At 34.5% G+C, this 24,849-nt stretch overlaps 1 protein-coding gene across 1 annotated transcript in view; it reads right to left on the bottom strand.

The window, feature by feature from the left end:
* Positions 1-24,849, bottom strand: part of LOC578533 (protein unc-80 homolog) — a 58,401-nt gene that overhangs the window by 23,151 nt on the left and 10,401 nt on the right. The window contains exons 13-32 of the mRNA XM_030981785.1: positions 24,280-24,414; positions 21,375-21,555; positions 19,709-19,864; positions 13,366-13,509; positions 12,148-12,248; positions 11,551-11,637; positions 9,851-10,003; positions 9,412-9,450; positions 8,999-9,058; positions 8,565-8,661; positions 7,546-7,667; positions 6,961-7,038; positions 6,238-6,348; positions 5,741-5,785; positions 4,946-5,130; positions 4,465-4,543; positions 2,440-2,553; positions 1,637-1,744; positions 885-998; positions 411-568 (exon numbers count right to left, since the gene is read on the bottom strand). Coding sequence (XP_030837645.1) covers positions 411-568; positions 885-998; positions 1,637-1,744; positions 2,440-2,553; positions 4,465-4,543; positions 4,946-5,130; positions 5,741-5,785; positions 6,238-6,348; positions 6,961-7,038; positions 7,546-7,667; positions 8,565-8,661; positions 8,999-9,058; positions 9,412-9,450; positions 9,851-10,003; positions 11,551-11,637; positions 12,148-12,248; positions 13,366-13,509; positions 19,709-19,864; positions 21,375-21,555; positions 24,280-24,414 — 2,267 coding nt within the window. The remainder of the gene's footprint in view (positions 1-410; positions 569-884; positions 999-1,636; positions 1,745-2,439; positions 2,554-4,464; positions 4,544-4,945; positions 5,131-5,740; positions 5,786-6,237; positions 6,349-6,960; positions 7,039-7,545; positions 7,668-8,564; positions 8,662-8,998; positions 9,059-9,411; positions 9,451-9,850; positions 10,004-11,550; positions 11,638-12,147; positions 12,249-13,365; positions 13,510-19,708; positions 19,865-21,374; positions 21,556-24,279; positions 24,415-24,849) is intronic.

Raw genomic sequence — 24,849 nt, 5'->3', positions numbered from 1 at the left:
CATCTTGCTACATGACCCATTAAGTGTGTTGACAGCACAGAACTGAAAGGAAAAAAAATATGCCCTGCATCGTGCTACCAGCTACAATGTAAGCTTTTACATGAATGTATGAGTATAGCATTAAGACACAATATAAATGAATTCTGTCGAACAATTAAGCTACATGTACAATTTCTGCTTGTGCTCAATTTCCGCGATGGAGTGTTATTGTTAAACATTAAAACCTATCTTTGTGGCCACTTCTCTATAAAGGCCACATGTCTAAATTGACCTTGTATTTTGTCTACTGCAGGAAAGAAATATATGTTGTAGAACCTGCCTAGAAGGGCCACTTGTCTACAATGGCCACTTTTCTGATTCCCTTTAGTGGCCTTTATAGATGGGTCTGACTGTATTGTAAATACACATACCTCGCCAGAGTCTCAGCACCTGTGATGAGTGCCTTGATAGTGACCGCTAGGTTGGTGATGGCCGTGGTCTCTAACTTGGCAGCGCTGGAGTTGTCCCTTCTCTTTGTCTGGTCTTTCAGATGCTGTAGATAGAGGGGCACTATGGCATCCAACACACCCTAGAACAGAACAGTTGAAAGGTAAGTGAAAAGCTACACTATTCAAGGAGCACCTCCATCATTTCGAAATGAGTATTCTAAAATGCACTGGTTAAATTAGTCAAATAAAATAACTCCAGCACCACCTTTGGTAAAAGGAGCCAGGCTGGGTCTAAATAAGGGAGTGGAGGAGGGGTAGGGGAGGAGAGATAACCTGATACCCCCTCCATCCAACAATATCTACATACATAAACATATACTATATGTAGTTCTTGGGTGCCACTAGTACTTGTGCCGGAACACCCTTGCATTCACACTTGATTACAGCACAACTTACCAGCATCTGGGCACTCCGGACAGATTCAGGCGCAAAGGCGACGACGACGACACACAACCTGATGGCTTCTGGGATGTTGAAGGTCGCCAGAGGGTCATTGTTGTAACAGAAGTCCTGTACCAGGAAGAAAAGTAGAATAGGTAAAAATCCCCTGTAGAAGTGTTGTGCTATAGAGGTTCAAGTGTTTTTGTTACATGGTTGTACTACTTCTACTTCTCTGTTAATTTTTGGTAGATCGTTTTGTATCTCAACAAGTGTTTTGATTAATGCCACACCTGGGCCCTGTCTTACAAAGAGTTAATATTAATCGCAACTTATTTGCGATTAATATCAATCGCAACTATGTATGTACATAAGAGATAGGAGATTGCAAACTTGTGATTGATTTGGATCAATCGCAACTCTTTGTAAGATGGGGCCTAGGTGTAAAGTGAGCGTTACCTCATCTTTTTATCATTATCTTGAGAATACACAACCAATAAGATTTATGATTATATTTCTGTTTCTTGACCTATTCACACTTGAGTATTTAATGAGTCAGTCAATAAGTTTCTATAAACTTTGGTTCCTTTCTAGCATAGTGACAAGTGTTGTGAGATGTTTCTCACTATCAAAAAACTCACAGAAACTTTTAATTTTGAAGCTTTAAAAATGTACTTTTGGTTAAGCTTTTCACAAGTAAGTAGCCATTTAGCCAATGAGGTAGGAAAGAGATTTTGTATAAGCTTTGGTTCTTTTTTTACAATACTTACAAGTGTTTTGAGTGGTTTGTCACCACTAACCAACTCCAGGAGATCCAGAGTATCTTTGCTGTCTTTCTCCAATGAGAGGAGGAGCTTGAACAGTGCTTTTGCAGAGGCCTAAAAAGATAGATAAACCATAATGCATTAAGGTATGCAATGTTGTGTCAAGTTAATGTCAGTAATGTTAAATGCATCGGGACGAAGGATATCACTTCAAGCCAATTTATTTTTCTAATCAGTGATAATTTGATAGGACTACCAAATTGTAAATAAATACAAGAGTTATGAAGGACATATAAATGAGATAAATTACAGTTTATCGATGGGTAACATAGTGGTTACTATTATGTTTTCCCATAAAATGTGTTTGTACCTAAAAACAAGATTTCACCATGAGTGGTGGCAGCGGTGGGATATAAACCTACACAATTGAAAGGACTATTTCATAAATTGTATAATCAATAAAATCTTTCAATTTGATTGCCTTTAGGGCAATTTGTTACACTAGCTTAGAAACTAGTACTTATTATAGATAACAAAAATTATCAAACAGGAGCCTGGAAGAATGTAGCCCTAGCTTCAACTCTAACCCTAACCTTATAAACAAAGGGCATTATTTCAAAGGGTTTAGGAGCCTCTTCAGAGCCAACCTTTAAGACAGAGGGCAGCACTTCCACACAGCTGAATGACGTATGGCTCTATGTCAAGAATGCAGCTCCAGCCGCAACCCTATCATGGCTTTATGTAACAATAAGGGCTTATAGACGAGATAGATTTAGGGTCAGAAAGATAGCATTTAGTAGAGAACTTACTTTTAGGGGGTTAGGAGCCTCTTCAGAGCCAACCTTCAAAATAGGAGCAGCGCTTCCAAACAGCTGAAGGACAAACGGCTTCATGTGGAGAATGTAGAACTGACGACACACATACTGCAAAAATAAATGGATAAATCCAGATATAAATTCTTGAGAAAAATCATGCTAGGTGTATATCAATAAATTGAACATCCAAAATTTCTGGAAATCTCTCAGGATGGTTTGTATTGATGATGAGCTTGGTATGAAAGTTAAAATAAATCAGCTTGTGCCTGACTCTACAAACATGCGTAACAATGAAATAGACACTTTGCCTTATGCTCATGTTCACATAGGTAAGCTCCTAATATTGGTGAGAAAAAAGAAATAAGATACTTAGTTAACTACGGGAAACAAATAAGTGTAGCTTTCTTTGACTATTATAAAAGTGCAGAATGACTTTAACAAAAACTAAATAGACAAAATAGAATTATCAATCTATAATTGTGGGTATATGAAACAAAGACATGCATCTTTTAAAACATACTGATGAAATGAATAAAAAACAATTAATTGTTTTAAATAATATTAGTTTTATCTCACCAGCCCAGCTATCAGAAAGGAAGTGTTTGTTCATGAACAATCATACATGCAAAATAAATTTTGTGACGACAGCATGACTTGTTTTTGGACAAAATGTTAGGTAATAAATTAAAACCTTTAGCCAAAAGAAATTTAGTAAATACAAAATAAAAAATTTCTCTATATATCTTGATTTAAATAAAACTGACGATGTTACCTTGGGTATGGAATAGAATTATGTTATCTTCTGACAATCAAAAAGGAGTTGAATGATGCGAGTCGATACCCTTTTCTCTCTCTCTCTCTCTCTCAGCACATTCTTTACCCCAATTGTGAAAAAAAAAACTATAAAAGCACTTACAACTTGTGAAACACATCATGCAGCATGCCAAATGAAACACAGGCAAACTTCCCTTTTTCAGTGCTAGAAAGAAAGACATCAACTAAATTAAATCAAATTAAATCATCATGCATTTAAATAAAGTATGTGTAATACATAAACCACAAAAAAAGGAATGCTAACCCTTTATCATATCACCAGCCAAGAAAATTATTAACGACCAGTTAAATAGTACTTGATGTCATTAGGCAAATGATTTAATGATTACTGCCTCTCCCTATTCAGGAAAATAAAATAAAAGCGACTTTACTTCATAGCATATGATCGTCTGTGTGATGTCGGCCAAAAATCTGTCCATGGAGTATAGTTTTCATGTCATTAGTGAACCAATTATCTCTCATATTTTTATGATTTATTTATTCAATTTACATGTTTATGCAGTGAATATAATATACACAAGCTTGGAGGAGAAATTGTACAGTGTAATTGCAAGAAGATATTTCTACAAATTTGGACATGACAGGAAAAATGGCCTAATAACATTCTTCATAAACCCACACTATAAACAGCTCAAAAAGTGCCGTCTCCTTTTTGTTTTTCACATACAATGCATTTATACATTTCTGTCTCTTCCCACAAACAAAAGAGTCTGTAAATAGTCTAATAATAAGGAAGCAATCTTTAAAAAAAAAATGAATTGAAAATTCTATAACGCTTTTTAACATGTTCAATCATACATATTGATTTCATGCTACATTGAGAATATCATGCACCATGCAAAATCTAAGAAAAGGTTTAACTAATTAACCTTGTTAAAGAAAAACAAATGCTAGACAACAACTGCCAACTTGAAACAAATATATAACATAATCATTTACATAAATGTGCATTCATTAAAGTCTAATCTCAAATATGTGCATTATACTCTGACATGAACATGTGCAAATATATTGTTCTTGTCATGATCGATATTCCATGCGACTCTCTATGTAACTGGAATCCAGTCATACACAAATGTGTATGCCTACATATTTGACAGGTACAGAGTTCAAACACTTTGGAAAATTGAACATATGTGTTGCATGGAAATGATATTGTGCAAGTATGTGTGCATTGGTGAATACCTCTATACTCCTGCAGACAAGCGGATTGGATTGGTGATGAGTGTAGATACGTAGGATCGTAGGCATGATGTACTGGAAACTGCAAAGTAAAATGAATAAAGACAAACACACTTGAGTTATTGAACAATTGTGATTAACATTTTGGCACATGATTGAGATGGATACAACCCAACATATTCCTTCTGTTGTTCCTTTTTTCTTAATCAAATTTTCATCAAAAAGCAGTAAATCTTTAAGTTTACAAACAAAAATAAAATAGAAAGTACACATCACTGTAGCACCCACAAAAAATTGGATGTAGAAAAGTGGTAATGAAGTAAAAAAATAAGATAAAGAACTATAAAAATAAGAAGTAAGAACAAAAATATTGAATAAATTTTATGTCGTTAGAGAATGTCATTTTCGTGCCATTGCTTATTGATATAACCCTTACTCTCTTACTCTCAGTTGTAAAGAAATGAGCAAAGAACTTTATTTTTACCCCTTTGTAGCAAAGATGTGTTTGAAGTGGCGGGAGATGTTGATGTAGGTCGACAGGCAGAGACGGAGAATGGAAATGTCTTCACAGTGAAGCAGAAGGGCGCCGTTGATCACGTTGAGGAAGAGTTGGATGTCACCGCTCCATGGAAAGTCAGACGACATGTGATTGAAGACGGTCTGAGTCATCTGAATATCATTTTAAGAAGTAATAAAATCATTGTGAATGAATGTCTTCATGACAATTTTTAGTGGAATTGAACATGCCTATGTGTATTCATAGATGAATGCATTCAACAGCTTCATGGAAAGTCAGAAGACATGTGGTTGAACACAGTCTGAGTCATCTGAATTTTATTTTAAGAAGAAGTTGTAAAATCATTGTAAATGAATTTCTCCATGGCAGTTTTCAGTGGAATTGAATGTGCCTATGTGTAGTCATACATGTAAGTTATCAACAGATTTATACAACATTTGCAGTTTATTACTATATTCAGGATTTGGATCACTTGAAATGCACAAAGATAGACTTGATACTGCAAAAGAATGACTGTTCTTCGAAAACGTGATAAAATAACTGACAACAGAAAAAATGAATAAAAGAGATTCAAGACATACCCAACACAAACTAGGCATTTCAAAGGATTTTTCCTGTATCATATCACTAGTTTATTAATCATAGTCATGATGCATATCCTTAGAATACTTTCTAAAATGGGCAAAAAAATACCTGAATAACCCAGGCTAAATGCTACTTTGAAATTGGCAAACTATACAATCAGATATATTCATTTCTTACCTTCACCCACATGAACTTGTGAAGAACATCGAGACCAAAGAGTTCCTACAGATAGATAAACAATTCAAGATGATTACATTTTTTTCAATATTTTCCTCGTTAAAAGATTTACAATGTAAATCAATTCAAAGTGTTTCATATTTTTGAAAGTTTCTTGCAGCAAAATTCTGAATGTTTAGAATATGAAGTATTACATGTATTATCAAGGTTTCTGGTATTATTGAGTACAACATATTGTTTTTTGTGGTATTATTTTTATCATCGTGATAATTGTTAAAGGGATCATTATCATGTGTACTGTTATTATTGTAATTTAAGTTTAATGATGACTGTTAATCACACAACTCACCGACTCACTTTCTCCATTTGTTGTACAGAAGAAGGCTATAACTCTGCATCTAAAGCCACTATCATCATCATTACCATTATCATATTATAACCATCATCCTCATCACCATCATCATCATCATCATCATCATCATCATTAAAGGACTCACCTTCCCCATCTGTTGTATAGAGTAAAGCAAGAACTCAGCATCCAATGCCTTCCTTGGGAATGACGGCAGTCTGATCAACTCGTCATGGAGGAACGAGACGTGGATATTCATCTGTAGAGGAAATTATTGCAGTACGATACAAAAATCAAAGTGAAATTTACCCCACACTTGCTAATATGGACAATTCATTGTTATAAATCTATGGATGTTCATCTGTAGAGGACAATAATGCATGATGATTTGACAATCAATGTGAAATCTACCACAGATTTGCTACTACAGACAATTTGTTGTTATAAATTGTTATAAGTTGTTATGAATGTGGAGCCATTTATGAAACATGTGGTAACTTCAGGAAAAGCGTATGATATTGGATGTGTATCAATAAAATTGTTGGATTGGATATATGGAGAAAAAAAGCAAATATGTACATGTTCCTATCACTGAACATAAATGTGCAAAAATTGGCTTGACCAATAGCCACCATAACCAATGGTCCTAAACAATAGATTCAAAGTGATTAAGGGCAACAATTTCAATTTTATTTTAAATTAGGTAAAATAGTTGACACTTTGCTTGCTAAATAAAATAAAAATTCCAAAACATGTCCTATACAGGTATACTGTGAGTACAGCACTTTTCATGTACTTACTTCAACCGTCTTGCAAAATTGCTCATACACTCATTCAAACCTTTTTTTATAGTTTATTCAATTGTACTTACATTATTCTTTGGTGTACTTTGCAGTGTTGTCATTGAGAAGTAGACTCGTCCAAGCTCAGATAACTTCAAAGTGAAGGCCTGTTTGTAAATAATAATAAAAATATTAATAATAATAATAATAATAATAATGATTATAATAATAATTAGATCAATTTACATGCATAAAGCGCAGCACATATGTATATATCAACTGTGTTGTGATGAAAACACAAATCCTAACAGTGTTACTTTACAGACACACAAGAAAGAAAAAAATTAAAAAGATCCTGAATTTTTTTTTGAAGACAGCAAAAGATGAGGCTTTTTATGTCTATTGGTAGGTTATTCCAAATCTTTTGAGCGGCGCAACTGAAAGAGCAATCTCAAGGAGTACTTTTTGTGTGTGAGGTATCATTACATACAAACATCTATACACACAGAGCAGAAGGAAGCATATATATGATGTAAACTATTGCTGAGATGTTGACTGTTTTGCAACAACATAATTAGTTTGGAATTACAACTGTACGTTTTAGAACTAGATAATGGATTGAATAACACCTGAATTAAATTGAATTGAAAATAAGATGGTTACAATCTATTTACCTGTCGCTGGAGTTTCTCCAGTCCGAGCTGCTTATCCATTTTCTTTAGTATGAGCTCAGGGCACTGTGAACGTCTGTAGGCATAGAAGTCTCTCACATAGGACTTCACATCTAGCATTTGATCTAGAAAATCATTAAAAAAAGATAAAGTTCACTCCACTCAGAACACTCTAAAATGGAAGATGTTTGATGTTTAACCGGGCTCTAGAGCAGATAGTGTATAGTTACCGGGTAAGATATTGATGAAATAGGCTCTGTATACTATAAAGTTTAAGTTTCATCAAATTTTATGAGACATTACTTATAATAAAATATATTGACATTGACGTTTACTCTAAATGTACATTATATTGATATATGTTCATAAAATAATTTTTGTGTTATCACGATTGATCATAATAACGTAAAAATATCATTAATCAATAGCATGATCAGTCAGAAAAGTCAATGATGTACCACTGTTCTAAAGCCTGAAGCTATACTACAGCATATTGAAGATAAAATACCAAAGAATTGTTTGCCTTCAATAAAACATGATAAGAGTCAACACAATCCAACATGATGAGAGTCAACAATGCAATAAACTGTTAGGTATGTGCAGCTCCTTGTACATTTACATATTGCATAAATGTTATTGTATTATGAAGTTAAAGTATTTGGCATCACCTCTGGCTGAGACGGGATGAGCAAACACACACTGTGATCCTCAAATCTCTCCTCCCGTTGTAACTAATGGATCTGCAAGTTCACCACTACGCCAGACTTTCCCCCTACTCTTACAAAAGGTTATACTATTTTCACCCATTTCCATATTAAACTTTATTTCTCTAAAGATGTTTCAACCTTTGCGCTGATGCTCTTTCATACGTTTTATTTGTTTGTTTGTTTTTACTTAAGAATATCAATAAATACAGACTTGGTGAAGATCTTGCCTAGCAAGACTCAAAGCTTCAGTAAACATGTGTCTATTTCAAGCTAATCCTTTATTTTGTAGCAATTATCTCTTTATCTATTTCTTACTTGTCTTTTTATCCACCAAGAAGTGGGATCCATGCTGAGCTGGAGGGATGTTAAAGAACTCTAAACAGTCTTGTAAGATCTCCTCAAATTGCATATCCTGTGGAGGAACAAGTTACAAGTGAGCTGAATTAGGAATGATACCAGTATATATTTTTAAAAGGCCAGATTCCACTTTTCAATAGTTACAAGAGAAGGTATATTGATTAACAAGTAGAAGTACATGAATGGAATAGTCAGTATTGGTTCTGCATTTGATTACCACTATCACAATATCAAGAGGGATAATTTTCCGTTGAATGTTTCTTTACTAAATATAGCAAAGAAAACATATCCATCATGCGCAGCTGAAATAGGTCAACGTGATATTGAAAGGAAAGAATTATGTGATATATTGAAAGAAAAGAAACGCCAAGAGAATGATTGAGTTATCTTACCTCACTGATAGGGAGCTGTGTTGGAATATCACTCTCATTCGGACCATGAACAATCAGTTTCTGTTTAACAACAATTAATAAAAATGTATCCGTCAATTTCAAATACCAATTAAGTCCTGTTTTCTTTACTACACTTTCAATATACAAGGACATGTATGTATCAACAAATGAATACAATTAAAAGAAACAAGATGAGAAGAATATGAGAAACTTGAACACGATCCTTATTGACATATTTTTCCAAAGAATTAAAACATTCACTTCATAAAGTTAAAGCACATGCACTTTGACCTCCTAATAGCTTTTCAAGCAAATTGCTGTAAACATTTATACTGTAAACTGCACGTTTGTAGGAAGAATGTAATTATATTTGGGAAGGGGGGTGGGTGGGGGGATCACAAAACAGTACTCACCTTTGCACAAGGTACATTTGCTGTAATGAGGATGGTTGGCTGTGTGAGGAAAAAATACAAAACAATGATATGTTACATGATATTACATGTATGTCCCTCTGCTACACTCTAGTGATTACAACCATTCTCATATCAAGAAATGTTGATCAATAATGATGCAAAAATACCTGGGTAGAGTTATAATTTGTAAGAAAACTAAATATTTTGAAATAATATTGTACTAAAAGAAAATAATGTTGTTCATTGCATGAGTCACTAAGGAAAATCAATACTGGCCATGTACACTAAAACAGAAACACAAAAAAAAATATCATCTTAACAGAAGAATTGTACCAAATTATTTAAATCATTACATAACTAATTAATCATATATTACAGAATAATTATACAAAATACATGTAAGAGCACGCAATTAAATTCAAGAAGTAACAATACTTACATCACATTGTTCTTTCTTGAGGGTTTGTTTGAGGTCTTTGAAAGAGACGCCCGACACGTAGGGTAGAATATGCCAGATAACAGTCAACGTGTTGGCGATGGCTTCATTAGCTCCCTCGTGTGGTGCACGGCAGTGGTAGATAATGAATCCAATCTGAGTGAGACAAGAGAAATTTGTCATTCTTTATAACAAGAAACATACGTAGGGCAGTGTTCAATTCAGTATGTGGATTAAACCGGTATATTACTTGGTTTTAATAGTAATATGTCTTTCACTTGTATTCAGATTACATCTTAGAATTTAAATTTATTAAGCCAATTTGAAAGTAAAATACTAACTGATAGTCATTGTGACGGCACATTGTCAATCCGAAATAATCTGCAATTAACACATCACATTAAATGCACATTAATGTAACTTTATGCGCAGGTTATGATACTTTGTTAGAAAACCATATGCCTGCCAATCAAGGCCTCCAAATAATTGGCTTAAGTCTGTTATGAAGCTGTCTTAAATTTAGAGTTAACCCTAATAAGGCAGGGGGGGGGGGGCATTATGGCCCCCCCCCCCTCCACGATTTTTCTGATAGCTCGAGAACGCATATGGATGGTGCCCCGCCACTTGCTGACTTTTTTATTTCGAGTCTTGCGCAACTTTTAAAGTTTTTTTTTGAAAATCGGACCTACGGTCACAAGGTCACGTGACCTTTTGTCTTTGCATGTCAGCCCGAAAATCGCTCATTTTCGTGATTTGTGTACAAAACATATGGAAAAGTCATTTTTCCTAAAAACAGATCAAACATGGGTTATTGGGTCTTGTTTAGAGTTTAGGTGGTTGTTTTGGGTGTCAAAATAGTTGAATTGTAGTAAGAAATGAAATAAAGCAACAAAAACAATGAAATACATAAGTTAAAAAAACAATGAATAACATAAGAAATTATCAAAACAAGGGATAACATAAGAAATAAGCTGGCTCTTCCAAATTTTGTTGTTGTATTATTATACAGAATGGTCTAATGAATATATGTAGTGAAAAAAAATGCCTATTCACGAATAATATATGATTTATGGGTAAAAATGTGAGTTTTATGACTTTATTTGCATAAATTACCATAAATATGCAAATGAGTGATTTTTCAAAAAATTGAAATTATCATATTATTCTATACACTTCACTTGACATGCGTGCAAATTTTCGCGGCGATTGGCCGCTTTGCGGCCAAGATCTTAAGGGGGGCCATAATGCCCCCCCCCCCCCCCCCCCCCGGCCATACTAAGACCTCAAATAGCCCGGCCTTATTAGGGTTAAAAAATTAGCCAAAAAGCTTGAACTGAAGTTGGATAAGTATTTAATCTAAGCTAAAAACAATGTAATATACTCATATTTGTGACATTAGTATTGAATACCGGCCCTAGACAATAACTTCATGTTCACTTACAAGGCCTATGCTCCTTGGGCTTAGCAAAGGAGAAGTTGTAAGGTCAAACACACAACAAAAAGATAAATTTATAATTGACCAGCAACTGATTTTTTGATCAAAAGCATAAATAAATCACCTGAATTATAATCATTATCATCAATTAGTCAATCAATGTCTATTCAGAGAATACAATGCCACCCCTCCTCCATTTGCTCTGTTGTTGGATTTGCAATCTACTAATAGATTGGGCAGGCTAATCAAAACTGTCATCAGAACTCACCAGATAGTTGAAGAGCGTATGAGCAGCTTGGGCAGGTATCTCATCAGTGTGACTGAACAGCTTCTTCATCAACAAAATCAGCTCTTCCTGCAGATATCAAATATGGATTTAATCATGTATATTAATATGGAATATAAGCCTTATGTGTCTCGTAAAAACTGATTAAATTATTTCAATATTTGGAAACTTCTTCTAATATGAAAATATCTCTCATCAAACTCTCATTTAACTCACTCATTGTGACATAGATATATGTATGTCCCCATGGCGAGACAAATCTACACTTAATAACAGAGATTAAAAAATTGAACCTATGTACTTAAATAGGGATTTGTTGAATATAAATGTTTGGTATACCTAGTGGCATTTGAGGGATTAACCATTTTCAAATACCACTCAAGGGAAAAATGAAAAATGGTCTTTACGGGCAGGTGGTCTTCATGTACAGGTTCCTTTAGTACAGGTTTCAATGGAAAACCATGCATATTCAAAGGAAACCAAAAGAATGGGGTCTTTCTATACAGGTGGTCACTAAAAAGCAGATTTGACTGTATATATTCTTATTAGGTAACATGATTAATGTTTGATCCTTCTTACCTGTTTATCCTTAGCAGTGATCTTCTCTAGGATGTACCTCAAGATGAGGGCAGGTTCTTCCACCAGGCACGTCCACATGATCTTGTGTGCAACTTCACCAACTGGTAGAAAGAAAGAAAACATGATGAAAACCAGGGTGCACTCACATGAATATGAGTTGATCTTCTACATACAATATTTGTGATGTGCTAATGATCTTAGTATCGTTGTGTGCTTTGTTTGTATTCTGTATGTGCCGTTTCATTATTATGGTTGTAAGGGGAATCCTTTTTGCGTTTTTTTTTTTTTTTTTGGGGGGGGGGGGGGGAAGCCATTAGATTTTTAATAAGATTTCCCAGATTTGTTTTCTCTATATTAATCTATCATTTCCTTTCTATGACTTCTTAGCAATCAATACAGCAAATCTATAGTAGATGTAGAAGAACCATTTTCAAGACCAAAATAGCCTCTCGCTGATAACCTTCTATGTAAACATTTCCCCCATAGCAATCTATCATTTCCTTTCTATGATATCAAAGTTAAGAAAAAACATATCGAAAGCATTGCAACATTAAAGTTAATCTATAGTAGATATGGAAACACTCTTTTAAACACAACATTTATTCTCTAATTAGTAACCATCTAGGAAGATTTATTGTATGTGTTTGTCTATCATTTCATTTTTACGACTTCAAAGTAAAGAAAAAATATTACAACAGTGTAACATAAAGCAAATCTATGGTAGATGTAGAAAAACTTCTCTCACTAATAACCATCTATATAGATTTCTTTCCATATTTATTCATCATTTCCTTTATATGAAAAATTGTTCAAACATTGTACCAAAAAGCTAATCTATAGTAGATGTAGAAACACTCTTTGCAAGATAAAACTAGCTACAAGCTGTTACAACTTTTAATTTGGTTGAACAAAAGATTACAATCTCTAATCATAATAAATGTAGAATTTTTACTTAATTGCACGATATATACAAAATAATTGCTAGTGATATAACTTCAACATTTAGAGGGACTATATCTATTTAACTTTAGACAATACATTTTGAGAAATCAGTCCAAGCTGAAATGAGAATTGAAATTGAAATGGAATCTCCTTTTAATTTTCCCTCCACCGTACAGTCAATTACCAATGTAGTTTTGTGATGTGCATACTCCATGTTGCTACATGTAATCTGTTAAGGCTTAGCCCTATTCTACTTGAGATGAAAATCGAACTGACCTGAAACACCTTCCAGATTGACCTCTGCATCGTCCAGCAGAGCGGTCAGATGCACCATGGACGAGCAGATGGACGATGGGAAGAACACACCGAACGTGGGCGGTGTGTGATGAGCTCGCTCCGTTACCATGGTCTCATCCTCCGCTGATAGGTCAAAGGTCAAAGCGTTAGTAACACAGGGAAAGGGAACAAAAGGCTCTTGCACGAAACATCTACCATGTGACAAACCCAATAGTTTCTACTGTACAGTCAAGTAATTCAAAGCATGTACTCAGGGTTGTAGCAACAGAGAGAGGGGGGGACTTCTGTCAGCAAATTTGACAATTTTAGAGATAAGACTATTGACAAATCTCTTATTTCTCTTGTTTTGAAACAAAAATGTGGACATCTGTTGGCAACTTTAAAAATTAGACAAGATTTAATTTCCGTGTTGGCAAATTTTCAGGACCTAACATGTCAAAAATTTGACTGGGCATAAAAATAATCATTTACATCTCTCCAGGAATCATCATGTAATTTACAATTCTCAACCGATTAGAAATTTCCCCCTTTTTTCAATTTGTATATTTAGCACAATAGTCAATCAAAGGAACATCTTCTTTTTTTTTCATTCATATATATATATATATATATATATAATTCCTCTTGAAACAAGTGTCTATTCAAACTGAATAATGATAGTCTTCCACACATACAGAAATCTTAGATGAACAAGTAATGTTAAATCAAAGTTCTTTCTTAAATGAAGAACTACAGGCTCCAAAGGCGCCAAATATCTATAAACGTATCAGATCATCTACTACAGTGTATAATTATAACATTACAGTCAATTCAATTTTTCATTTTATCGCCAAATTACAGGAATTAAACATGAGAAATGCGACATTTACAATGAAACTACATGAAACATCATGATCCCTTTACACTGCAGTTGGTTTGACAATCCACTCTAGGCTATTAGTCGAATGCACTTCATCACTTCAAATCTAGGGGGTGATTTCTCGGCCGTTCTCCTGTATAAGACTCATGCTGAAGCTGACTTAACAAGCACATTATCAGGCCAATAAAACAAAATAAGATTTAAAAAGATAGGTGAAATTTAAACACAGCAGAGAAGAAATTCTGCCGCAGCCCACCCCCCCCCCCCCCCAAAAAAAAAAGAGGAAAAAAAAAGACCAAAGCCCACTCATGTGACATAGCCAGCGAGTTCAGGAAATGCTTTAAAATTCATCATTTAGCGTCCATTTTACATGTGCTGTTGGGATGGACTTTAATTTCCCTTATGACCTTTCTCCAGGCCCTTCCTATCTTCAGCTACTAAAATGTACTTTACTTTTTTCATAATTCTGTGTCCATCACCCTTATAAACTATTTCTATGAAAGCCTTAGCAACAAAACAAGATAATAAAAACTGTATGGACGCTAATCTCTGATTACAAAAAGTAATCCCAAATACAATTCAAGTCGTTGGCATCGGGCTCAAAGGAAACGGAGTCACAGTATGGAGTTGTTTCTTTGTTAAGGCCCAGAGATCTCCCATTCAACTGTAACCTGCAATCAAGTTGCTAGACGAGATGTGAACCCTGAACCCTTTGATTTGGGTCCAGTCACCCAAACCACTGGACAACCCTTTGTGATCAGACCTGACTCGCTGGCTCACACTTCAGAGAGACTCTAATTATGATCGAGCATGTAGCTAAATTTTTCATTGCAAAGTCAAGCCAACATAAGCAGTAGCATTTTTTTCTTTCATTCCATAAACATGTAGCAAAAGGGCCATTCTGTGCTATGTGCCCCAGACAACATTTCTAATTTATCTTTTATCCGTTTATATCATTTTTAAAATAAAAATCTCTTGGTATGACCACTGAATAATGTCTTTTTCAGACAACACTATCATTATTCCAGGGAATTTGTATTTCAAGAGATTTTAATGTCATTTTTTGATGAAATAAATGGATAAAAGACGAATGTCATGCGGGATGCATTTCACAGAATCGCCAAAACTAATTTCTTTTCATTTACATGTACAGTCTTCTAAAAAAAACAGCTAGCTGCGTGTGCATGAATTGAAGCTATGGAGTGCTGTGTGGGATTTGTTTAAAAAAAGCTTTCATATCACATATGATTCATTTCAGAAAGATATACCTCATTCCTAATGAAAACCTTTTGCCTTTTTACAAATAATATTTCTCTATTACAGTGCATATATTCAACCCAAAAATTATTATTGTTTATCATGAGGAAGTTCTTTTTTAAACTGAATAATTAAAAAGATCTGTATGATAACCAAGTTATCTCATAGAAGAAATTTTAGTGCAGGATAGATGAGAAGCAAGACATTGGGGCTGAACTAGCTTTTTTCCTATTTCCATTCCATTTTCTCTTCATTTATGATTTCATAGAAAAGGGGTATTGTCATCAAATTCAAAGACAAATTATACAGTCACATAAGCATCAAATGTTTAAAATATGCTTTAAAACTGGTGGCTGTTTGCTAACTCAAAACAACACATATATGCATATATCATGCAAGAAATTCCAAAGTAAAACTAAATTTGAACATGGAATGCTAAGTCCGATCATAAAACGTAGATGTTTAAGGTATCCAGTTTCGGCTTAATTAACATTGATTATACATAAGTATTTGAAGAAACAGTCTAGGCAAGTCATTCTCAATTCCAATCACACATCATTCTGGTAACAGAGATATGAAAATCTCTGCATACATGTTTTTACCAAAACAGTAAATTTTAAAGATTTAAGCTTGATTACTCCCATTCTAAATTAAACCATCTCATAATCTTCTGACTGGCTCATAAACTGTTATCCATAAAAATTCATAAATAAAGTTGAATTATTCGGCCTACCTGGAAATTTACTGGAGAACAAATAATAATATTATATTTTACATTGCAATATCAGGTACATCTACTGATATATATCATCTCTTGAGAGCCAGAAAGACATTAACTCTATGTAAAAGGGTATCATATAACATCCTTTTGGCTCTAAACAGATGATGTGTATTAAATGAATCAGCTGAAATAGTCTGTTGAAAGCCAGCCCAGAAGGGCATCTACACTGTAGGCCTGTCTTCATCAGACCAAAGTTGCAAAATAACCCGCTATTTTAACTAGCCCGATCCCAAATTAGCCAGCTCATTTGCGTCTCTATCGAGAAAAAATATCCTGAAAAAAATAATGGTCTTGTTTCCAAAATGGACCGTTATTTGCGAAATAGCGTGTTATTTTGCGCCGGTCTGAGCTAGTTTAGGATGAGCGTATAGGTCAAAAAAATGTCCCGATTCTGAAAATAGTGGGTTATTTTGCAACTTCTGTCTGATGATGACAGGCCTTCTGTGATATCAATTGTATAGTACATCGGTTAACGCCCTCCTAGCTTTCAGCAGATAAAAATGATTTGCTGTGCACTCACTCATGAACTGAAGATGGATGTATATATGAAAATTTACATGTAGAATAGTAAGCACTATAGTCTATGGTCCGGAATTCACAAAAGAACCAGCACTATACTGTGTCCACCCAAAATGGCAACAAAGCCCAAAAATTCATTATAATGAAAGTGCAAAAAAAAATCTAAAGATTTGATGCTCTTTGGTCTTTTAAGAACAAAGGTTGTGTTCTATGTGTTGACTTAAGGTTGTCTCTTATTTTGCCCTTTAAGGCTGCTCATCATAGTCAATTGGTTTAATCCATGATTTAGACTTAGACCACCTTTGTGAATTCTGGATTAAGAGTTTTTCACTGCAACAGCAAATCTACAGATGAGCAATGTACCTGTATATACTTGGATTGGATTAACTTTTTTTCACAACTTGGTTTTTCCAGAGAAAATCCATATACAATCATTTTATGCTACATCAAATGATACACAAATAGTGGATAATTTAAGGATGATAAATCTGGTATACATTTGACTGTTGCCCATAAAGTTTGAATATTTTTGGAACCTCTTTCCTTGAAGTGATTGTGACAATATGATTTATTTTTGATAGATGAGGTTTTTATATCTTTTCGGAACTTTATCAATCAATCAAAAGAGTCATAGAGTTTGATTAATAAAGTTCTGAGAAGATATAAACCTTATCAACAAAGAATAAATCATATTCTCACAATCATTCATGAAACAAGGTAAGAAAAAACTATTCCAATTTTATGGGCAACAGCGTATCTTGACAACATTTCTTGCTTATCAAACATTTTCACTCCACAAAAATACCATTACTATGGATTATGATTATGATTACATAATGTACATGTATAAGTATATGTATGATGTATATCAAATACTAAACACTATAATTACCACTACAGTTTCCTACCACTTCAAATTGGATGTCTTTATTAACTTAAATCTTCTTCTTTTTCCTCCAATAACAAAGAGAAAACAGAGTGTCACTAAAGAGCCTACCGCTGAATAATTGGCCCAAAATATGTAAATGTACATGTACACATTTGAATAGGAATAGTGGCAGAAAGACATCTGTGGTAATCGCAGAGTGTTGTGTTTTTTTTCTTCACAAGTACGTTTTGAGCATTTGATATCAAGTGGATTTGGGGCCTTACACATCTCATATATTATTAGTAATATTAATGAATGAATGAATAAGTATAATTTCCTACATGTATGTATAATGTGATAAAAGTTGAAGTACATCAAAAAGTGAATACAAATAAAACTTGAAATCTAAAACATCATGAGAGTGAATCTAAGGAGTGGGAAATATCAATTTCAAAATAATTATACAGTGAAACCTGTATATAAAGACCGCTCAAGGGAAACATGAAAATTGGTCATTATTTGCAGGTTGCTTTATAAAGAGGTTCCTTTAATACAGGTTTCAATGAGAAACCATATTCAAGGGAACCAACAAAATGTGGTCTTTATAGACGGGTGGCCTTTCTATACAGGTTTGACTGTACTTTTATCCAGATATGAATATAAAGGAAAATAATAACTTTAAAATGTCACACAGTATAATGAATGATTTCAAAGACACCACATACGATATAAATGCAGCATGTAAACTTTTGTACAGTCAAACCTGTCTATAAAGACCACCCAAGGGAGACAAGAAAGTGGTCTTTATGTACAGGTTCCTTCAGTACATGTTTCAATAAGATACTATTTTCAAGGGATACAAAAAATGTGGTCTTTGTAGACGGGTGATCACTAAAGCAGGTTTGACTGAACAACGTCTTGCTTCTGCAACAATTGCTACGTGTCAATTTTCCAACACTGACCAAATTCAACCCTTGACCCCACACTATACAAAAATCTATTAAACCCTGCCACTATTAAACCTAACATTAAACTCAACTGGAACCTGAACCCTAACACTAACCATGTACCTTGTGACGAATTAAGCCCAGAGCAATTATGTTTTTAAAAAGTTGGTCACTGATCCCATTTGAATCCATTCAATTTCATTTCAATGAGCAGATTTATTTCATTATCCTTACATTTAACATGTATTTCGAAATCAGACATGGGTATATTCATTTTAAGAATTGAGAAAATACAGATTTGACTCTCTGCCCACTGTCAGCACTAAATCTGAATGATTTAAGGTACCCGGGGTATCAAGTTTTTCACCCATCAAAATATAATAAAATTGGGGGTTTACATAAAAACTATACAAGTATTATTCTTCCACAAGGATATTGAAAAGAATGTCACTACCGAAGGAACAAATTACACAAAGTTAATTGCTGTACTACTGGAAATGAACACACTCACTGTACATTTACGCATAGTCGTGTCATGTACAACATTTTCAATTCACTATCTGTAACCACAAGGGAGTTCCTCACTATATACCTTGACAATTTCAATTCAGTCAATGCTGATCAAATTACAGACAACTCTTTCTCAATACTGACATGGCGCAAAATAAAAGTACTATTGAATGCATCACTGTATTTTATGAAAATTAAAAAAGACAAAGCAGAGACTATACGCGGACCTAGAATTAGAATTTAGATTTAAAATGATTTATTTACAGTTCTTGATGATTTTAACTGTAATTAATCAACCCCTTTTATTGGGAAATTGCTTATAACATTTCATGAGTGTTATTCAAAAAGTGATACTACTTATAATGATGACAACGATTAAAAGTTAAAGGGATAGGTTAGTACATTATATTGAAAAATCCAAACTTTATATAGTGAAACTGGTTTCTGAAGTATGTCAGATATTTTATTTTTGGGGGGGAATAGGAAGACTAACATGTTCACACATAAATGATACATTCAGCAGTTCACAAATATAGGTTGACCGGTACATAAGAATTGGTAACAATCTAAAATCAAGCTACCTGTGCTGGCCGAGAGTGTACCACCAGACCAGAGGGATGCCCGGCGTATAGACAGATTCCTGCCACGGTTCAGGTTGGCCGCAGCCTGCTGTGCCGGCGGGGCGATAGAAATGCGACGGGGGCCAACCGACACGCAAACGGACCCTGGCGTATCGTCTGCTCATCCCATGACGATGACGACGATGACAGCGTCGATGAGGATGATGATGAGGGGGTATGGCATGATGAGGCGTTGTGTAATAATGTGACAGTGTGAGTGATTTTTTTTTTTTGGTTTGTTTGTTTAAAAGCAGAGAATACAGCCCAGGACATTAGCAGGCGGTGCAGCAACGAACGGACACAAGTTGCGTGGCACATTAGGTCATGTGTAGTGTGTGGTTGTGAAGGCGTGGCGTGGGCGTGACCACAGCATGTGATGTGATGGGGGGGATGGAGAAAAAAAGGGAGGAAAACGGAAAAGGGAAAGGGTGTGACAACACAAGGGTTTAGTTAGTGTGAGCTATGTACACAAAACGTGAGGTGAGTCTCTCTTTTTTTTCTTCTTCTCAGCATTTATACTCGGTAGTTTCCTCAAAATAAATGAAAACTGTCTACAAAAGATAAGGCATGCAGAAAAACGGTGACTACTTGAGAATTCATTTTTTGGGTACTCTTTTGAAAAGAAAATGCATGAACTAGATTTGTTTTCACCTGCGTTCACAATCGGACAATATGAAGTAAGTGTTAGCGTGAAATGTGGTAGTTAGTTGGTGTTTTGCAAACTCAAACCCAAATAAATAGGGATTACTCAGATGAAATCAAACAAAACCCTTCATTATTGGTTAATATCAAAACCATCTTGTCAAAAACTTTAAACTTCTTTGATTAGTTTACGAAGAAAAAATATTATGAGAATTGTTTAGAATAGACTGAATAGTCACAGTTGTGAAACGTACATGAAATAATAAGTGCAAACAGATATATGTTTGGGATATATCAATATCTCATAATCAACATCATTGTTATTAGGAGAGAAGCAGTTTATTAGGTGCAAAAGTATACAATATTCAATCAATTCTTGTCATTTGAAATTAAAAAGGTTATACAAATAGTTAAATTCAAGATAATTTGAAACTTTAAGTCTTTCCTTCCCGAAAGGCTCACAAACTTAGTCTCTTGAAACACTCCAAAATTATATTTTCCAATAAAAATCATACTGATATTTGTTTTCTCCATCATGTTGCAATGCAGATTTTTTGTTTCATCAGATTTTGAAAAGAAAAAATTCTCATTTATGTGCATGAACTCAAAATAAAGCAATAAACATCAAGTTCTAATATCTAAGATTTCCAATGTACTTTTTGCATAGCAGGGATACATATATTGGCTTGTATGTACAGAAATTACAGAAATGATATATTCTACAAAGCTTTTGTAGTTGAAATAAAGAAAATAAAAGAACGGCTCTCTAGGAAAGCCGTCTTTTTTTTAGTGAGCACAAAAGTATTCTACTTGCTTTGAATTGTGATCAAAGAAATTGACATCACTATCAGGCACTTGCTTTTGAGAAAACTGAAATCATAGTCTACAAATAGTTCAGTGAGAGAGAGACATAGAACTTGGTGCTTGGCTTTATAATGGGACAAGGATACTCGAGAGAGAGAAGGAATAAAGAGTGGCGACTTACCTTCGTCATCTGACGTCACGTGGTGGGAAGGTTCGTAGGCGGCCTGCTGTATGACCGGTACGTTGATGAGATGGAAAGTCTCACGAGCCTTGCGTTTCTTCTCTTGCTCGCGGAGAAGCGTTTTCCGAACGTGCTCCCTATGCTGGATCGTGCGTGAGACGGCCACCGCTGCAAATGAGCGCTGGGGTAGAAAGAAATGGAAGAGTCTTCAATTAGGCCCATTATCAGACCATCCGAGGACATATATGTACACGTGAGTCAAGCTCGCTATCCATAAGAACCGCTATACATAGGGACCACTATTCATAAAGACCGCTATCCATAACGCGTGACTAAATGAATAGCGGTCCTTACGGATAGCAAGCAGAGCCCGTTCACGTTAGGTTTCTTAGCAAAATGAAGCAGTATGAAAAGACACTTCCGTATTGCAAAATGCATAATTGATGAAATCCTTTTTTGTATGGCATTGACGTAGAACCATATCATTCAGACAAAGACCTGGCAAGTACCCTTACTATATACCTTAATACACAAATTAGCATTCAAATGCATAAAATTACAACTTCTGATTTATCAGTATCCTTTCCATCCTCTATGCTTTTGGCCAACTTTGCGTTCTGGGTACTTCTTTTTGTACTATTACATTTCGCTAAAATAAGCTACCTATTTACCTAAGTATGACAAATTGATAGGAGATGTGGTTAAAGTATACTTCAAGAAAAAGTCCTTCAATTTGTTTTCCTTGAAGATACACTCTTATTTAGTCTATAGTTGAAAAAGTAAAATGTAAAAAATATCAGTATTGAAAAGTTAGTCCAACCATGTACAAGTAAACATCAAAATGAATGAATGATGAAAATACATGTGTGATTAGTCAAAATTAGTTTGAACATGATAGTTCACTAAGAACACGATGAGTGTTAATGACAGGCCATGTACAGTCATGGGTATTTTATAAAGTCATATTTACTTTAAATCAGATATGCTCGAGTTGATTCTCTCTTTTATGAAATATTCCATGCATAAGGTCAGGCAAGCTATTATTTACTAAATCTATTTATTTTAAAAATTCAGTGAACATTTTTGTAAATTACACCTTTAATTTCCTTGTATTTATTTGTTAATCCATCTCTCTCTCTCTCTCTCTCTCTCTTCCACCTGCCTTTTCAAAACATTGAGCTTACACTCTTCCATTTGCAGTCTTTAATTTAATACATCACACATACTATTTTGAACCTTCATCTATATATGTCACCAAATCAATCCCACCGGTTGATTTTGTCACAAAAGCAATCACACGTATTAATTTTGTAACGAAAGCAATATCAACAATTGATTTTGTCACGAAAGCAACCTGACAAATTGATTTTGTCACGAAATCACTCCCAAGATCGAATCCGCGGACAAAACCACTCCCAAGGCCGATTCCGTGGACAAAATCATTCCTAAGACCAGTTTCGTTGACCAAATCACTCCCAAAACTAATTATGTGGACAAAATTACTTCCAAGACCGATTCCACGGACAAAATCTCTCCCAACACCGATTCTGTGGACAAAATCACTTTGATTTTGGATTGGCGCCCCATACACCTACACTCAAAACGTACTACTCATTTAATGGTAGACTCACGTGTGCTCCTTGGTATTACGCTCATGAATAATTTACAATTGCATATTGTTTCTTTGTATCATTATGATTCTATATAGTATATTTTTTTATCAAGTAAATAATTTCGTAAAAATATCGTACAATTCAAACCCTCTGCTGAGATGCATATTTTTAAATGAATAAACCATTGTTAGATACAATGTAGCTTATAAACGGTGGTGCCAAACGTCATCGCAAGGTTCTACGAGATAACATCCAAGGCTTTTACCACTGAGATAAAAGAAATTTTGCACTTGATATTTGGTCCTTATTAACAAACCATAAATAAGCTTCAAACTATTCGAACTAATCTCACACTCAAAGTAAATGTGTTTACTGACATGCAAGGTTAGAATTCAGCAATCACTTCAAATAAAAATAAAACATTAATTTAAATTAAGATGATTCACACATGTTTATGTACCCACACAAAAATAACCTGCGATTACTTACTGCCTTTCTGAAATTCCTTTTTGCTGTTATCTTAACAATCATTGAAAATAATGAGGTTAATTCTATTGTCCACTTTCCTATACAAATATCCATGCAGAATTGACGCAATACTAGGAAATATTCAAATATAAGGAATTATGTGCCTTATAGCTACTAGTACTAACTCAATATGAACTTCTTTTCTCTTCAATTCAAACAATTGATTATTTTGAGTTGTCTTTAAAAGATGCTTCTGGCCGGGTAAACTCAGAATTTGTACTAAGCAAAAAAAATATTAAAAAAAACAGAAAAATTGTCAAGAACTTCAAATACTCTTTTTTGGTTTATCTTAACTTTGGTAAAAATGTATAACTCCTTACTCCAGTAGAGTGATTTCCATTCCACAAGTAAATAATTAAGTGTGCATCACATGAAACTAATGTTGTTTGCTACATTCATGTAAAGACATAATAAACATATCAGTTATGAATTATTCATGAGGGGGGGTGATGATGTGGCACAGTGAATGAATAATGCATGAAGGTAACTGATGATCCACGTATGTGTAGATATAGTTATGTGCATGGGTTACCATTGCTTCTGGTATTACAAGGTAAGAAACTGTGCAAAAGGGTCATATTTGAAATACACGTATGAGAATTATAAACATTAGGGAAAATGAGATAAGAAGACATCGAAGACAACAGCAGACCATTTGACCAATTGCCTGTATGGATTATTTTTGTAGCGTACAAAGATTAAAAGTCGATACGGTTCTCAGAGCCAGATTTATTTCAGAAATGTCTTGCTACATGTATACTTACGCTTTCTTGCTCCGTTGAGACCTTTTCTTCCAGCTCCGAGTGGGCTACAGGCATCCATGGGGGGTCCAGGACGGGCACGTTTGACACCCCGATGGTTGGCGAGGGTACGGTGAAGTCAATGCTTGGTGGAGGCACCTGCAAATGAAATTACCACAGGTGATTTTGAGTATGGTAATGATGGGAAGCAAACACAGGATCAAATATTTATATTCAATGTTCCAGACTATGAATGATTGATATATGCTTTGGTAGAAAGTTATTAAACGGAAGGTGAATAATAAACCATGGGATGCATACATAGTATTGCTCACACACATTTAATAATAGACACATTTGTATGGCGCTTAATACTTCGTTTCTAAACGCTTTACAATATCATTATTTTACCCCGGTCATTGGATTTGATTGCTAATCTGCACATGATAGTCTACATGCTCCTCTCGCTGGGGAGTATTCCAGCCATGCGCTATTTTACAAGTGCACACATGTCAATCCCACAGCGCAGTAGAGTATATTCATATTGTTGCTGAGCTATATAAATTGATCTAATTATTATTATTGATATTGTTA

The sequence above is a fragment of the Strongylocentrotus purpuratus genome, unplaced genomic scaffold (assembly GCF_000002235.5).
Source record: "Strongylocentrotus purpuratus isolate Spur 01 unplaced genomic scaffold, Spur_5.0 spur5_scaffold_12, whole genome shotgun sequence".
Classification (NCBI taxonomy): Eukaryota; Metazoa; Echinodermata; class Echinoidea; order Camarodonta; family Strongylocentrotidae; genus Strongylocentrotus; species Strongylocentrotus purpuratus.
This window is presented reverse-complemented; position numbering and strand designations above follow the sequence as displayed.